General features: G+C 46.7%; 1 protein-coding gene across 1 annotated transcript in view; it reads left to right on the forward strand.

Annotated features, from left to right (window-relative positions):
- Nucleotides 1-18,394, forward strand: part of LOC141075626 (uncharacterized) — a 68,532-nt gene that overhangs the window by 34,375 nt on the left and 15,763 nt on the right. The window contains exons 2-5 of the mRNA XM_073562730.1: nt 10,212-10,391; nt 10,476-10,599; nt 10,683-10,837; nt 10,979-11,069. Of these exons, the coding sequence (XP_073418831.1) occupies nt 10,212-10,391; nt 10,476-10,599; nt 10,683-10,837; nt 10,979-11,069 (550 nt within the window). The remainder of the gene's footprint in view (nt 1-10,211; nt 10,392-10,475; nt 10,600-10,682; nt 10,838-10,978; nt 11,070-18,394) is intronic.

An 18,394-nucleotide genomic window follows, 5' to 3' on the forward strand; every position in this document is an offset into this window, starting at 1 on the left:
GTATGGAGGGCTACAGTGGATCCAAGCATTGTCAGAACTTTTTGGTACACATGAGAAGAAAAGGCCGGGCCTTTATCACTTTCAACAACTTCTGGAACCCCATATCTGCATATAACTTCCATCACCAGTTTCTTCGCTGTGGTCTTCGCAGTCATGTTGGTAACAGAGAATGCTTCCGGCCAACTGGAGAATTGGGGTCCCAGTAGAATTTTTGCACCAGTGCGACGGCCTGATTCTTTCCTCGATATGTCGGTCCATGTGCCCATGTGGCAATAGCAGGGTACATCCGCTTAGGGAGACACACGAGTTGGTCTTTTTTCCAGAGACCATTATCCATTCGTGTCCCATCAGTCTTCCATTGCTTCAGCTTTTCCTTTGGAGACATTCTCTGCATTGTCATTAAGCGGTCTCGCGGGGTCCGACAGAAAACTTCAATCTGTTGTAGATCATCAGGTTCTTGTAGGGTCAGTGCTTCTTGTAACTGTTTATGCTGAGAGCGTGTGGTCACCATAGCTGGTATGGTTGGATCAACGGGTAAAAGAGCGGCAGCTTTTGCTTGCATATCCGCAAATGTGTTGCCATCAGTCTGTGGTCTGGTCCTAGGACCGCGCGCCTTAACTTTGATAATGGCCACCTGAGTAGGTAATGTGATCGAGTCCATGAGGGTTTTAACAGCTTCAGCATTTTTCACTGGGGTTCCGGCAGTAGTAATAAACCCTCGATTGGCCCATAGAGCCCCAAAATCATGAGCAACACCAAATGCATACCGTGAGTCCATGTATATATTAGCCCGTCTGTTCTTGGCCAAAGTACATGCAGTAGACAGAGCCTGGAGTTCTGCTTCTTGTGCTGACTGTGAGGCGGGAGCGCAGCTGCGTGCACTACAGTGTCCTCTGTGGTAACAGCATATCCCGTGTGGAATCTACCAAACCCGTCAGCATATCTTGAACCATCCGTGTATAACACCAGAACAAGATTTGGGAGTGAATTCTCACTGACATTTGGTGGAGTAGCTGTTTCTTCAGTCAGAAATTGGGAACAATCATATTGGAGGTAATCCTCATCACTGCCATCTTCCCTTATAGTTCATTATACCGTCTTTCAAGGCGTTGTAAAGAGGTTGCATTATGCGGGATGCATCCGGTATCCACTGACAAAAATAAGTGCATAGTCCAAGAAAACGCTGGAGTTAGGGAAAGGAAGGGAGCTGGCAGCTATTTTTCTTTCTTCTGCGAGGTGTCTGGCACCCTGAAGGAGACAGTGACCCAAGAATATCACTTGACCAAGGCAGAACTGAAGTCTCGAGGCCGAAACCCGACAGTTCAGTGCTGCCAGATACTTAAGGAGGCTAGCAATGGCAGCAATGGCAAAAGACTCTCGCTCATATTTTTTTTTTTTTTTTTTTTGCAAACTGGTTGGGACTGTTTTGGGCCCCTTGTGACATCTGTGGGAAAGGCATGCAAAATACAGATTTCCTCACTGTCTTCATCTACATAGGGATTATATAACGTAATTGCCATCTGACCATCATCTTGGAATTGTATTTCGGAGCGGAACAGTGATAATAAATCTGCCCCTAGTGAATTTACAGGACATGTGGGAGAGATTACAAACTGAATAGTAACCTCAGGGAAGGGTTTTATGGGGTTTATAAAAGTATATTAATTGGGTCTGCCATCTACTCCGATTAAAACAGCGGCCTCTATGACAATCTCTCTGAAAGTGTCCGAATCGGGCACAGCGCCAGAATTGCTGATGAGAATTAGCAGGGAGGGGCTGAGGAGTAAGGTTCTCAGTCATAGGATTAGGAGCTGAAGTCTGAGGGGGGGCCAGAGTTTGCTGCGTGCTCGCAGCCGCACTGGGCGCGATGGTGGGGGCTGCTGTTAGAGCAGGGGCTGTCACAGCTGCCACTGTTGATTTATTTTTCTGTTTCCTTGCTGCTGCAGAGTGGGTTAAATTCTTCTGAAAACTTTTTATTACTTTCAATACATTGTCCGGAGTGGAATTCTCAAGGTCAGGTCTAACTGAAATTACTGCCTCTTGCAATTCGGGTTTAAGGCCGGACATCAAAGCTGCCATAAAAAGATGTGTATGGGCTTCATTATACAGTGAGAATCCCAGATCGCTAAATACTACCATAAGACGCCCATAGAACTTCTTGGCAGTCTCCGCTTTGGCCTGTGTGATATCTGTGAGAGAGAGAGCTTGGTCCGCTAATCTATCTTGTGCCCAAACCTTCAAAGCATTGCAGAAATCAACACCACTCTCATAGATTTCCCCATCCAGATTCACATTATACATTATGCCACCCTCAATAATTGGAAAATACCCCTCCCCAACTTTTACTCGAAGTATGTGTAATAGATCTCTTCGCGGAGTGGAATAAATCTCTCAATTTGCTGCCATTTGCCTGTAGAAAGCAATGGGGGAAGTCTCTGGATTGCGTAATTGATTGCAAAGGGTGTCTATTTGGGATGGGCTGAAGGGAGTGTACTCATAACCACTAGCAATATTAGACATAGCGGGGACAGAGGCTACCGGTGGATGATAATAGGTACCGTCAGCGTCTCCCGGTCTCCTTGTATAATTGTTATCTAGCAGGGAGACCTCTTCTTTCAAATCATCACTTTTTTCTATTTGCCTGCCTGACACATTAGTATCAATCTTAGTTCCTTCTTAACCTATCACTTTCTCACACCACAGTCACTTTCTTGAACCACAATACATCCAGTTGTCATGATCTCAGTGCGGGTTTGACTCGCACACGTGGGGTTAATGTCAGGAACCAGTGCTGATGACTGGCATTTCTGGGGTTATAGGTTGTGATCCCGGTGCAGGCTTACCTGCACACCTGGGGCTATGATTGTGGCCTCTCCCTGGTTCTGGGAGAGGCTTCTTATAGCCTCAGGAAGCTCCCATCCCCGTCAGTTATACTTTTGCCCTTGGCATTGTGTGGTGACCCCTGAGTGTGTTAGTGCTGTGTTCTGGTTGCTTGATTCTCTGTGTATGACTCGGTCTGTTCCCTGGATATCGCTTTAGATTCTGCCTGGTACCTTCTACGTCTGTTTGGTTTTGATCTCTGCTTGGCCCTGACTTCCGTTCTGTCTCATCCCTGGTACTGTACTGAGATCTTGTGTATGACCTTTGGCTTTGTCTAACCTTCCGTCTGTTTATCCCTCCTGTACCTCGCTTGCCTGTATTGTGCTTGACCTCTGCTTTGCCTGACTCTGAATTCTCTACCTTCTCTGAAAGGAGGACGCTAAGCCCCACCCCCTTGCAGTCACACGACTGTTCACATGACCGTAGGTCCTGTGCCGGCTTTCTAAACTTCTACATTCAGGTCCCTGCATCTTTATTTTCCAGCTGTTCTTGTCCCCAGGGGTCCCTACAGTGCGGGTGAGTCCATGCTTAGCGGAGGCTGTACGCCGGTGCTGTCAGGACCCTGACATTATAACTGACCATTAAGTTTTTTGGGGGTTTTTTATGCAGAGAGTTATGGATCTCATACAGTCTCTGGCTGACCAGATGAAAAGTCTGAGTCAGATGTTTCAGGGTTTATCTCTGGAGCAGCAAGCTCTGGCTCATTCTCAGCAGCAGGTTTCTGAGACAGTGCGAGGGGCTTTATCTGCTGGGTCTCTGGGGGCTGGGGTGAGTGATGTTGTTTTGGTGTCCCCAGAACCACCTGTTAAACTGCCTGACTTTTTTCTGGAAACAAAAAGGAGTTCAGGGTCTTCATGGAGGGCTGCAAACTTTTTTTTAGTTTGAGACCACGTTCCTCTGGGGACAAAAGTCAGAAGGTTGGGGTCATTATGTCTCTGTTAAGAGGGTCCCCACAAGCTTGGGCTTTCTCCCTTCCTCCCACTGCCCCTGAGAGAGTGTCTGTGAATGCATTCTTTGAGGCCCTCGGGCACATTTATGATGAGCCGGACCGAGTGCGATTGGCAGAGGACATGGTGATGAGTGTCTGTCAGGGGAAACACTCAGCTGAGTGGTTTTGTACTGAATTCCGCCGCTGGGCCACAGAGGTCTCTTGGAACAACGCTGCACTCCGAGGACTCTTTCGCAGAGGCTTGTCCGAGTGGCTGCAGGATGCCTTGGCGTTACATCCCCCACCTAACTCTCTCGAGGACGTCATGACCCAGGCTGTCCGGATGGACCGCAGGCTGCGGGCCAGAGGGGTGATGCAGGTGGAGACTCCATTGTTCCCCAGTGGAAAAGAGACTGCCCCTGAGCTCATGGATGTGGGCGCCCTCTCCCTGAAGGATACGGAGAGGAAAAGCCGGAAGGACAAGCAGTTATGCTTTTACTGCGGTAAAACGGGACATTGGAAAAGGGAGTGTCCTGATTGCCCGTCTTCAACCCGGTCGGCGGGAAAATGACTAGGTCTGGGTAGTCAACGGGGAGACTACTCAGACCCTCAAGTACCATTTTCCTCGTTTTCCAAAAGTGTTACTGCCTGTGGAACTGTTTGTGGACGGTAGTTCTTTTTCATCTACAGCCTTAGTGGACTTCGGGTCATTGATTAATCTCATTGACTCCCAATTGGTCACACACTGCAAGATAGGGACAGTTAGGCTCAAGGTTCCGATCAAGGTGATGGCCATTGACTCCTCTCCCCTCACTAAGGAGGGAATTCTCTTTATGTCTGACTTGTTTTCGCTCAGAGTGGGCGCTACTCATGTGGAAAACCTAAGTTGTTTTGTGCTGGACAATCTACCTGCAGGGTTGGTGTTGGACATGCCCTGGTTACAACGCCATAACCCAGTTATCAACTGGAAAACGGGGAAGATTGTTCAATGGGGGTTTAATGATTTTAAGTTATGTGATAAATCTGCACTGCTGGTTGAACCTGTTAAATCTGTGTCTGTATCATCTGTCGAGCTGGAAGGTATTCCCGAATGCCTGAAGGACTTCGAAGATGTATTCTCCGAAAGCGAGCCTGAGACGTTACCGCCACATAGACCCTCTGACTGCGCTATTGAGCTGGTCCCGGGGGGCTAAATTACCTAAAGCCCGTCTGTTTAATTTGTCCGGTCCTGAGCGCTCGGCTATGAAGGAGTACATTGCTGAAAGTCTGCGCAAAGGACACATACGTCCTTCAGTCTCACCTGAGGCGGCAGGTTTCTTTTTTGTAAAGAAAAAAGATGGCGGGTTACGTCCCTGTCTCGACTTCCGGGAGCTTAATCAGATTACTGTACGGAATGCGTACCCCCTTCCGTTGATTCCCGATTTATGTAACCAACTATCAGGGGCTAACTGGCTTTCTAAACTGGATCTTCGGGGGGCATATAATTTGATAAGGGTCCGAGAGGGGGATGAATGGAAAACCGCGTTCCTCACGACCGAGGGACTATTTGAAAATTTAGTCATACCGTTTGGTCTTACCAACGCCCCCGCCATATTTCAGAATTTCATCAACGTGGTATTCTCGGATCTCATTGGTCGTTTTGTCGTTATCTACTTAGATGATATTTTGATATACTCCTCCGACAAGCATTCTCATTTGGAACATGTACGAACTGTTCTCCAAAGACTGAGATAAAATCATCTGTATGCCAAATTGGAGAAATGTGTATTCTGTGTGCAAGGATTGTCTATTTTGGGATTAATTGTATCCGGTGAGGGTTTTCGCATGGACCCCAAGAAGGTGCAGGCCATTGTGGATTGGGTGTAACCCCGAGATCTTAAGGGTCTTTAGCGCTTCTTGGGGTTCCGCCAATTATTACCGCAAATTTATCCGGGGGTTTTCGCAAGTGGTCAAACCTCTCACGGATCTAACATGTAAAGGTGCGGATGTGAGAAATTGGTCCTCACTCGCAAAAGAGGCCTTTGCGACGCTGAAAAAATGTTTTATGTCTGCTCCTGTCTTGGTACAGCCAGATCCTTCCAAACCATTTGTGGTGGAGGTGGACGCCTCCGAGGTGGGGGTAGGGGGGGTGTTGTCCCAAGGGCCTGCCACTCTAACCAAACTCAGGCCATGTGCCTTCTTTTCCAGGAAGTTCTCTGCTGCTGAAAGAAATTATGACGTAGGCAATAGAGAGCTTCTTGCGGTCAAGTTGGCGTTTGAGGAATGGAGGCACTTTTTGGAGGGGGCCAGTCACCAGGTTACTGTGATCACTGATCACAAAAATTTGTCTTACATCGAGTCTGCTAAAAGATTAACACCCAGACAGGCCCGTTGGTCACTTTTTCTGTCTCGTTTCCAGTTTACTATTACATTCTGTCCAGGGTCAAAGAATGTCAAGGCTGACTCCTTATCTCATAGTTTTCACCCTGTGTCTGTCCCTGAGCCACCGTCCTCCATTCTGCACCCTGTGGTGGTGTTAGCAGGGATCTCGTCTGAATTGGAACGGGAAATTGAGGGGGCCCAGTCGCTGGCTCCTGCGACCAAGCCAGGGGTCAAGTTGTTTGTCCCAGAGCAACTTCGTTTAAACTCTTGCAAGAGTTCCACGAATCCAAGTTGTGTGCTCACCCTGGTATATCAGCCACGCGACTGGCAGTGGCTAGGATCTTCTGGTGGCCTACTCTGGGTTCTGATATAAAGAAATTCAATTCTGGTTGTGGGGTCTGCGCTCGTTCTAAAAGCTACCATAGCCGGCCGGCGGGGGAGCTGATGCCCTTGGAAGTTCCCGAAAGACCGTGGACCCGTCTGTCCATGGATTTTATTACCAATCTTCCCTCTTCCAGGGGTAATACGGTGGTATGGGTAGTGGTGGACAGATTTTCAAAGCAGGCTCATTTTGTACCCCTGTCCGCATTACCTTCTGCTGAGACCTTATCCAGATTGTTTGTGCAGCATGTGGTCCGCTTGCATGGGGTACCCCTGAATGTGGTGTCTGATCGTGGTGTGCAGTTTGTGGCTAAGTTTTGGCGTGCTTTCTGCAAAAAATTAAGGATATCTCTGTCCTTTTCGTCTGCATACCATCCTGAGAGTAATGGTCAGACGGAACGCACTAATCAGTCTCTGGAACAGATCCTCAGATGTCTGACTTCTGCTAGACAGAATGACTGGTGTGATATACTGCCGTTGGCTGAATTTGCCTTCAATAGTCGGGTGAGTCAATCCACTGGTATGTCCCCTTTCTTGATCAACTATGGGTTCAGTCCTCATTTTGGTGAGTTTTCTCGTCTGGATTCGGGGTGCCTTGGGGCTGAGGACTCTGTTCAGCGGTTAAAAGATACATGGGCAGAAGTCCAGCGGCGTATATCTAGGTCTCAAGGCAGGTATACGTTTTATGCGGACAGGAAATGAACACCTGGTCCCATGTTTCAGGTGGGAGAGAAAGTTTGGCTCTCCACGCGAAACATTAAGTTAAAGATTCCGTCAGCCAAGTTGGGCCCCAAATTCATTGGCCCATGCAAGATAGTGGAAAAAATCAACCCAGTAGCGTACAGGTTGTGCCTTCCACCCTCTTTCAAGATCCCTAACGTCTTCCATAGATCTCTACTGAAGCCATTTGAAGCAGTGCGGGGAGAATCCGAGTCCGCTGCTCCTCCGGTTTCGGTTGAGGGACATGTGGAATATGAGATTGGTCACATCATAGATTCTAGGTTGGTACGGCGGTCAGTACAGTACCTAGTTCATTGGAAGGGGTATGGACCGGAAGACAGGTCCTGGGTAGCGGCCCGGTTGATGCATGCTGATCGCCTGGTGCGGGCTTTCCATGCTAAGTACCCAGGCAAGCCTGGGGGTCCAGAGGCCCCCCGTTGAGAGGAGGGTACTGTCATGATCTCAGTGCGGGTTTGACTCGCACACGTGGGGTTAATGTCGGGAATCAGTGCTGATGACAGGCATTTCTGGGGTTATAGGTTGTGATCCCGGTGCAGGCTTACCTGCACACCTGGGGCTATGATTGTGGCCTCTCCCTGGTTCTGGGAGAGGCTTCTTATAGCCTCAGGACGCTCCCATCCCTGTCAGTTATACTTTCGCCCTTGGCATTGTGTGGTGACCCCTGAGTGTGTTAGTGCTGTGTTCTGGTTGCTTGATTCTCTGTGTATGACTCGGTCTGTCCTCTGGATATCGCTTTGGATTCTGCTTGGTACCTTCTACATCTGTTTGGTTTTGATCTCTGCTTGGCCCTGACTTCCGTTCTGTCTCATCCCTGGTACTGTACTGAGATCTTGTGTATGACTTTTGGCTTTGTCTGACCTTCCATCTGTTTATCCCTCCTGTACCTCGCTTGCTTGTATTGTGCTTGACCTCTGCTTTGCCTGACTCTGAGTCCTCTACCTTCTCTGAAAGGAGGACGCTAAGCCCCGCCCCCTTGCAGTCACATGACTGTTCACATGACCGTAGGTCCTGTGCCGGCTTTCTAAACTTCTACATTCAGGTCCCGTGCATCTTTATTTTCCGGCTGTTCTTGTCCCCAGGGGTCCCTACGGTGCAGGTGAGTCCCTGCTTAGCGGAGGCTGTACGCCGGCGCTGTCAGGACCCTGCCACCAGTCCTTGCCATAATAATAGACAATTTTTCCTTCTTCAACATAGCAGTAACAGAAACAATCAGAATTCACTTCCTCTGTTCTTCCTAACACCTTTGTCACACAATTCATGTGCCAAGCCACAAAATTCTTCTTTTTCTTCCACGGATTCTCTCATTTAGAGCTAAATATCCTTACTTCAGTTGTGCACAGATTTGGAGCGGCTGTATCAGTCTGTTCCACAGGGTCAATAGTCCCCCTCTGGGACTGCCCAAAATTCACGGTACTCAGTGAAAGGAGGAGGGCGTCTCAGACTATCCCTCCGGACACCTCTGGTTATATATATCTATCTATAGCTGAGTTACGTATCCTACCCAGTCTTCGATCACATCACCATGCCTGACTCGAACAATGATCATGACTTCAGGATATTTTGACTATAAAGAGAGTCACAATCACTGGTCATTCCGGGGTGTCCGTCCCTTATGAGGTACGGTTCGAGCACTGGGCCCCCAACGGGACTGCACCTCTATATGATTCCACCCATGAATCACCCCACCACGGGGACAAACCTCAGATCCTCTTTGCAGCAACAAGCACAAGAAAACCACACCAACGGTCAGTCTGAACAGTATAACTGCCAACTTACCGTGGTTGTCGTGGGGGATGATCAGTCCCAATTTTCCAGCACCCGTGTCCGCTCCGAGGGTCCTTTGTCTTGTTGTCCTCCAGGGGCAGAGGCGTCCTTGTTCGGGGGCCCCATGTTGGGCGGCCAGCTGTCGAGGTAGCTATTTAGGAAGGGCTAAATTAACCCTTCACGGTTGAGCCAGTGATGTCCAAATTATTCCACAGAGTGTTGCTAGCAACTCAAATGACCACACGGAGACAGGGGTCTCTGTACCGGAGGATCGAGACAGATCACTAAGCCCCTTTATTTTAGTCACTTCTTTTATAACATTTTGCTTAATTATGCAAAGTTCTCAACTACCAATAACATCATTTCACTTTGTAAGCCAATAATATTGCAAGAAAACCGGAAACTACATATATGTCCGTATCCAAATAGAAAGTATTATAATGGCATATTCTTCAGAGTTTTACACCCCCGCCTCCCTTATCTTGCACCTGATGGGAACAGTCTGGTTTCATGACAGTTTGAACTTTTACCTAATTACAAAATTTATCTTACAGCAACAAAAACGGAGAAACGAAACCTTCAGAGAATGGATAAAACGAAACTTCAACTCTGATTTTAGTATTAACCCTTCACAAGATGAGAACTAGCGCTATGCAAGATGAGTCTATGAGGAACGTGTAAAGCTGCCGTCTCCGAGGAGGAAACTGCTTGTTGTCTGTGGCCTAAATATATAGGTTTTATTAGTAGATGTCAGGGAAGAAAACTAAACACTGTAAAATAAGAAATATCCTCATATGTTTCCTTTATTATCTCCAGTAATTGTATTATTACACAGGATTCTTATGATGTTACATCGGATCATCTTCTTCTCATTCAGGTCTCTACAATATCAGATCCTCTCAGTGAAGATCTTCTACAAAAGAGAATTTTCCTGATTTATCAATCAAAGATGGATATGGACAGAGACAAGATGGCGGAGAGGATGTTACACCTCACCCTAGAGATCCTCTTCCGTCTCACTGGAGAGGTGAGAGATTCTGATGATGTCACATTACATCATTCTTATCTATGGGAATAACAGATGGACAGAACTGGAGAGGTGAGGACTCTGGAAATGTCTGTAGTGAGATTTATTAATGTGTCTCTCCATAACCAGGATTACACAGTGGTAAAGAAGACCTCTAGTGATCGCTGTCAGGACCCTGTGTCTGAGGGATGGGGAAGACCCCTGAGCCTAATCACGGGACCTCCACCTCACCCCTTGATCTATGAGGACATCAATGACCAGAAGATCCTAGAACTCACCTACAAGATGATTGAGCTGCTGACTGGAGAGGTGACACTGCTGGGAATGCTGGGACATTATACAGTAACACTATGAAGAGATTGTGGGGGATGATGGTATCATTGTATGTGTCAGATTCCTATAAGGTGTCATGATGTCGCTGTCTATTTCTCCATGGAGGAGTGGGAGTATTTAGAAGAACACAGAGATCTATACAAGAATGTCATAATGGAGGTTCCCCGGCCCCTCACATCTCCAGGTAATAGACAGGACTAAATACACACGGCCAATAATTATCTGTATGTAAAGAATTAATTCAGTCCCTGTATGTGTTTCCTCCAGATCTATCCAGTAAGAGGACAACACCAGAGAGATGTCCCCGTCCTCTTCTTCCACAGGATTGTAACCAAGAAGATCCCAATGTTCCTCAGGTTCATCAGGTAGATGGAGAGAAGGTGTCAGGAGATCTCCCCTATGATGTGCAGGCGGCTGTGAAGGTCTTGTGCTCAGTCTTGTTTTATCCACCAGTATTATATGTTTTATACTTGTGTAATGAGAACGGTGGAGATGGCAGGATTAGAGCTGATCAGAGATTGGACTTCTCCATCTGTCTGTGACTTTTACAATATTTGTTTCAGGATGAAGATCTGACCCATATTAATACTACAGAGACATATGTGAGAGATGATGAGTGGTGTAAAGAGGAGATTCCTACATATGACTACCCAGGTGAGTAGTAACCACTGAATGCAGAGAAGTCACAGATTCCTCTCAGTCACCGGCTGTGGCTGCTTTATCGGTGGTGTAGTCCGGCCGTATTACCATGATCACCATTTTGCCTCTAGACAACAACATTCTCCTCCTCCCAAAACTGTTCAAATCTCTTTGGGCATTGAAAGCCCTTTTCTATAGAACTTACAACCTGGAGGATCCACCTACCCCCTGGTATTAGTGTGAGGGTGATCCCTTAAAGTGAAATCTATATGATTGCTTGTACCTGACCCAATATAGGCTGAGTGCGCGCTTAAAGAGTCACACCGAACACAGAGTTAGATGTCTACTCCTTTCTCAGCAAAGGCTTGCACACAACTGAAGTTTATTCTCAAGACAAAGAGACAGGAGATGGGTGTCACACAATCTTCTGAGTTGCCAGTGTCAGTCTATGATAGGTCCATTTCAGCTTCACTTCCATATATGGTATCCAGTATCTCAGCTTCTGCATTCCAAGGATTCCTTCCAGGGTGTTGTCTGAAGACACAGACGCCATCTTGGTACACCATATGTGAACTGACTTATATAAGGTTTAATAATTGATTTCATTAGCCATTCTCTCCTTCACATTAGGAGACGCTGACCGTTACCTGCCCAGATCTGTAACTATAAAGCCAAATGACAGCGTACGTAGAATGTACTGACAAGATAGAAAATCACTTGACGAAAAATCTTAGCCTGGGCCTGTAAGAGAAAGAAGAGGGTAATGATGCTGTTGGCTTCCTAGATCCCTGAGATCTTATCGGATGAATCTTCTCTCCCTTCTGTGCTGCTGAATGTCTTATGGTCCCTACAAGACCAGGTCCAGTCTTTCTGGCCAAACTTCCCTTTTATGATCCACAACAGTAAATGTGCAGTGAGGCCAAGTGTGAATTTCTGTACAATAACAGCAGAGTTTCCCTTTATCCTGACTTTTCAATTTGTATTAAAACCAACTAACTTCAAGGAGGATTGTGATAATCTCCATGACAAACATTCCACCTGTGCCATGATAGATCTCTAAGCTGTGCGTGGCTGATGGCTGTAATATACATTTATTCACGCCTGCAGGAGATGTGTTGGCATGGCTCCAGCCCTGGTTTCATGGATTCACTCCACGTCATAAATTACATTGTTTTTGATCCTAAGGAATTCAGATTACTGCACAATCTCTCCTGAAATGGGGAGCAATATTATTTTCTCTAATCTTCTGCTCAGGATTCATAGTAGCTCCAGTGGTCCACCATAAATGAGGGCAACTCTGGTTTACTGTTGTGTAATCTGTATTTGTAGTTTTCAGTAATGAGATTCTCGTACTCTGGGGCGGGGCTGTGGGCGGGGCTTTATGTGGTGCTCTGATTACATATTCATCTGTATTGGCTTATGACAGGTCGCTGATCCCTCACTGACCTGCCCCGATTATTACATAATGCGTATAATAGCATTGATATTATTGTTGATAATGCCTACAATATTGTGGCTATTGTGAGGCTTAGAATAAACATTACATCCAGGAAAATGACACCAGCAGCACCTGTCCAGTAGCCTCTATCTCTTACTTATAGATGTGTCGCGCCCCTGAGGCCTCGGTCGCCACAGAGGTACTGCACCTCCTCCTGAGGTGTGGTGCCCCACCATCCAGGTAAGGTGGGCAGTCCTAACCACGCTCCAACACCTGCATGTTATGAATGAGTCACCGTAGGAGGCAAAAACAGAAGTACTAGCTAAGTCCAGAAAACCAGAGAAGTTGGCAGCTATCGGATTGCAGACCCCTGAACCTATCAACAACAACTAGCAGTTGCCGTGGGGGGTTCCTACGGTGCCCTAGACCCCTCGATCACAGCCGGAGAACTACATAGCCTAAAGACAGAAAGGGAAATCTAAACTGCCCCAGAGCAGACCCCCAAGCAATAGGCAGCCCCCAACATATAATGACGGTGAAGCAAGATGAAAAAACACTCACACAGATAGAAAGATAGGCTGAGCAAATGATGGGGCCCAAGCTAACTAGATAGGACAGGATAGAAAAGCTGCTGTCTGTAATCCGTCAAAACCCTATCAAAACAAGCGCCAACAGCTGATAGGGAAAAAAGCCCTGAAGACGCTAGGCTTCAAAAAGACTATATAAGTACTCAGGTATTTTCTGAAGACAGAGCAAAAAGGAATTCAGCTCACCCCAGCAGGGAATGGCAGAAATCAAGGAAAACAATGCAAAACAAAACCAAAACACAAATGCAAAAAGTAGAGCAGAAAACTTAGCTTTTGAGGAGCAGGAATCAGACTGGTCTCCTAGAATCCCTCAGAGAGATCAACAGCAAGGCAGAAGGGCGTCGGCTGCCTTATATCCAGTCAGTAATTCCCGTCACCCAGTCATCATCATCCTGCCCAGGTGCTTGGTAATCAGCCTCACTACCTTCCTTCAGCAGAAGAGGGAGTTAATCAGACCTCAATGGTGAAGGGGAAAATGAACTCACAACAGTACCTCCCCCTTGAGGAGGGGTCACCGAACCCTCATCCACGCCACCAGGGCGATCAGGGTGAGCCCGATGAAAGGCACGCACCAATCTTTTGGCATGAATATCAGAGGCAGAGACCCAGGAATTATCCTCCTGACCATAACCCTTCCACTTAACCAAATACTGGAGTCTCCGTCTAGCCAGACGGGAATCCAGTATCTTCTCTACCTCATATTCCATGTTACCTTCAACCTATACAGGGTCCGGAGGTGCCACCCCAGGAACTACTGGTTCAACAAACCTCTTCAACAAGGACTTATGAAACACATTATGGATTTTAAATGTAACAGGAAGAGCCAAACGAAAAGAGACCGGATTAATAATCTCCAAAATCTTGTAAGGTCCAATAAATCTAGGCTTAAACTTAGGAGAAGCCACCTTCATAGCGATATTTTTTGATGATAACCAAACCATATCACCAACCTTAAACTGGGGACCAATGGTCCTATGTCGGTTGGAAAACCGCTGGGCCTTTTCATGGGAGAGAGATAACCTTATCCACCACTTGGTCCCAGATCTGGTGCATTCTCTCCAACACAGTGTCAACACCTGGGCAGGCAGAAGGCTCTACCTGCCCTGAAGAAAATCGAGGATGAAACCCAAAGTTACAAAAAAAAGGTGACATCAAAGTGGCAGAACTAGCTCTATTATTTAAAGCAAATTCGGCCAAGGGCAAAAATGAAACCCAATCATCCTGATCAGCGGAAATAAAACATCTCAAATACAACTCCAAGGTCTGGTTTGTTCTCTCCGTCTGCCCATTGGTCTGAGGGTGAAAAGCAGAGAAGGACAACTGAATTCCCAGCTTGGAACAGAAAGTCCTCCAAAATCTAGACACAAACTGAACTCCTCTGTCAGATACAATGTTCTCAGGAATCCTGTGCAAGCGAACCACCTGTTGCAAAAACAGGGGCACCAACTCAGAGGAAGATGGCAACTTAGGGAGTGGTACAAGATGAACCATCTTAGAGAACCTATCACAAATCACCCAAATAACAGTCATTCTCTGAGAGACAGGCATATCAGAGATGAAATCCATTGAAATATGGGTCCATGGCCTCCTGGGAACCGGCAAAGGCATCAAGAACCCACTAGAGCGAGAACAAGGTTTAGACCGGGAGCAAGTCCCACAGGACTGCACAAAATTCCTGACATCACGAGACAAGGAGGGCCACCAAAAAGACCGACTCACCAGATCTCTAGTACCAAAAATACCTGGATGACCAGCCAATGCAGAGCAATGAACTTCAGACATCACTCTCTTCTTCCACTGGTCAGGAACATACAACTTTGCACTGGGACAACGCTCAGGTTTGTCCTCCTGGAACTCTTCCAGAGCACGTCTCAAATCGGGCGAGATGGCAGAAAGAACTACCCCTTCGCCTAAGATGGTAGCAGGCTCCTGCACCAATCTCAGAAGCATCCACCTCTACCTGGAACGGGAGTGAGACATCAGGTTGCCGCAAAACCGGGGCAGAAGTGAATCTTCGCTTCAGCTCCTGAAAGGAAGAAACAGCCTCCGGAGACCAATTCTGGTACATCTGGACACCAGCCTCTACACCGTCTGTGCCTCTCCTCCATTGCTACATCTACACTGCCCTGGGACAACAGCTCCACCTGTGGGGAACTTCACCATCTTGGCTGCAACCCACCACCAGTCCCAGAGGATCTGCATGCAGCGTCGGCCTAACACCTCACTTGCCGAACACCACAGGTGGCGTCACGAACTATTCATAAACTTTATTTCATTGTTCATTCATCCCCCCTTTTGCCATGGAGCCCCAGGACCACGGACCGGCTCACAGCTTCCGTGTCAACTCCCATTGAGATCAATGGGCCCGGTACCGAGTACCACGCTAGGCCCTGGTGGTGCGCTCCAGATGCTACTGTGCCGGCGCCGCCATCGCCGGTGACATTTTGCTGGATGTAATTTTTTTCTAAGCCTCACAATAGCCACAATATTATAGACATTATCACCAATAATATCAATGCTATTATATGCATTATGTAATAATGTGGGCAGGTCAGTGAGGTATCAGCGACCTGTCATAAGCCAATACAGATGAATATGTAATCAGAGTGTAGGGAAGGTGGACTGATGGACGGACCTGTCTGGAGAAGGAAGGTAAAGGGTGTAGGGCATTGTAGATGGAAAACAGCTGAAGATAAAGAGAATGGGTGTAATAGTAGAGTTTGACCGTTAGAGGGCAGTGGAGAGTGAAAGGATAGGACTAAACATCAGCCATTGGCTAAGAAAACTGTCAAGTCATGGGGGGCGGAGTTACCAGAAAGGGAAGGTTATAAAAGGCAGAGAGAAGGTTCTGGAGAGTCCAGTCAGCGAGGGGAGCACAGGAAACAGCAAGGTCTGCTGAGGGGAAAGAAAAGAGAAGAAGCCCCAGAGGAGACTGACAGCTGGAATAGGTTACGGGGGGTGGCCTGGACAGGAGGGGCCGCAGACAGAGACAGCCTGAAGTACCACAAAACAATCGGACTCAGACAGGTGAAACGCTGTGGTGGTAGGCCTAGGGCAGCCACAGTGAAGGAGCCGCGAGGGACGTCCATTTGCCAACGAAAGAAAGTGAAGGTACCCGGCCTGTGTACGAAGTCGAGCAGCTGCTGTGTGCGGCTGGGGAGATTGTCGAGCAGCTGCTGTGTGCGGCTGCGGAGATTGTCGAGCAGCTGCTGTGTGCGGCTGCGGAGATTGTCGAGCAGCTGCTGTGTGCGGCTGCGGAGATTGTCGAGCGGCTGCTGTGTGCGGCTGTGGAGATTGTCGAGCAGCTGCTGTGTGCGGCTGCGGAGATTGTCGAGCAGCTGCTGTTTGACACTGCGGAGGTTAACGTGCAGCTGCTGTGAGGTGCTGTGGGTCGTGGAAAGACAATCAATAAAGAAGACCTGTTGAACATGATTCTGTCTCTGTCTCGAGTCTGTCTGCGGCCAGTAACGGACCACCCTGTCAGTTGCTCCTACCTACAAGAGCACCACATAAAGCCCCACCCACAGCCCCACCCACAGCCCCGCCCCAGAGCACGAGAATCTCATTAACTGAAAACTACAAATACAGATTATACAACAACCACAAGACTGATTTCATCACCAGGTATCATTGTAATCAGTATAACGGCGCTGACCTGACAGTGTCTGTAGGTTACTGAGCACAATCCTGCTGACAGGTTCCCTTTAAGACCTCTCAGCTCTGCACTATTACACACAGTTCTCTATAAATGTGTAATATTTCTTCATGAAACTCATCTGACAGAAAATATTGGAGCTTACGATAGTTTAGATTGTGACGTCACCGAGCCCCATACTCTAATTACCCCAGAGAGGTTTCACCACTAGCTGCTCATTTATTACTGATGGAGACTGTGGAGTTTGATCATTTCAGTAGATGTTATTGTCTATAGTCACAGTGTGTGATTACAGTAGTGTCCAAAATCCTCTGATTTAACCTCTTCCTGCAGCCAGTTTTGTGTTCTTAATCAGGCCCCATTATTAATATCTGACGTGTGTCACTTTATGTGGTGGTAAGTTTGGAATTCTTCACAAAGGATAATAGAAAACAAATGGATGTTACAAATTATTTTCCAGCTTCACACTATACCCTACATACGGTTGTACACTACTGTCTGGGCACATGGCAGTGTTCAGAAGGGAAGGAGCGCCATTTAGCTATATGAATGCAGATCTAGCTGGAATAGTTTGCAGACAATGTATTGGGGCACTGTTCATGGTCACCTGGCAGCTCAAAAGATGTCCACCATGAACATGCTTGGCTCTATCTTCTCTGCTTTCCATATCCCAAGGATTGCCTTGCTCATCGTCCTTTAACACTAGAAGTCCCAGAGAGGGGTCATTTAACATTTCTACCTTTGGAACCCAGAGACGGGTCGAATGACCTGAAGGATTTTATCTAACATCCTATAATCACCGTCTTTTGTTCTGTAATTAAGGCCACTACTGTCGCACCACAGGAGATTGTTGTTTTCCATTGAGTTTAGCCTTTTAGTTTCTAGTTAGTTCTATTCAGTTTATTGTATTTTATAATATAAAGACTATACATATTGTATTTAGTTTTATTTGAGCAAAAAAGCACTGAAACAATGAATCATTTTTTATACATTTTAAATAGAGAATTAGAAATTTTAGAGCGAGGTACAGCTGTGAGTATTGACCAGAAGCATTTGTGTCTAAGTCAAGAGGACTGAAATGTCAGTGTGAAAAATATACAAAAGAACAACTGTTATTTGTCTCCATGCTTTTTATTTTTGATATAAAAAAATACAAGGAATAAAACAATAAATAAATAATAAACAATAAAAAAATAAAACAAATATAGTCAGGAAATAAAAATAGGTAATTTGAAAAATCTAACCTGAAGACAGCTCAGAGTCCGAATCCGGTTGAAGGACTAAGTCTTCTCCATCTCAGTCACAAGGGTTGGTGTTGCTCAGGATCAGTCCCAATGCCAGTTGAGTGGTGAGACTTCTCTGCATTTTGTTTCTTGTGAACAAAATAGGTGAAGCAGTCTCCTATTTATCCCCCACAGCACAAAAGGCTGCATGCAAATTTGCTAAGGTGTTAGCAACCTTATGCATATCCCCCCCACAACAATGCAGCTTGGGGGTGGGAAGACACACTCAGGAGCAGCTTACATTCTTTTGCTATTTTACAAGACCTTTGTTGAGGTGGATCAACACAATTAATTTTTGTTTTTTGTCTGTTATTTTTAACCCACTTCTTTCACATCTTTTTTTAAAAGAAAAACATAACTAAATTCTTTAGAAAAAC

This window comes from Dendrobates tinctorius, unplaced genomic scaffold (genome assembly GCF_039654945.1).
Source record: "Dendrobates tinctorius isolate UK_male_01 unplaced genomic scaffold, ASM3965494v1 ptg000366l, whole genome shotgun sequence".
Lineage (NCBI taxonomy): Eukaryota > Metazoa > Chordata > Amphibia > Anura > Dendrobatidae > Dendrobates > Dendrobates tinctorius.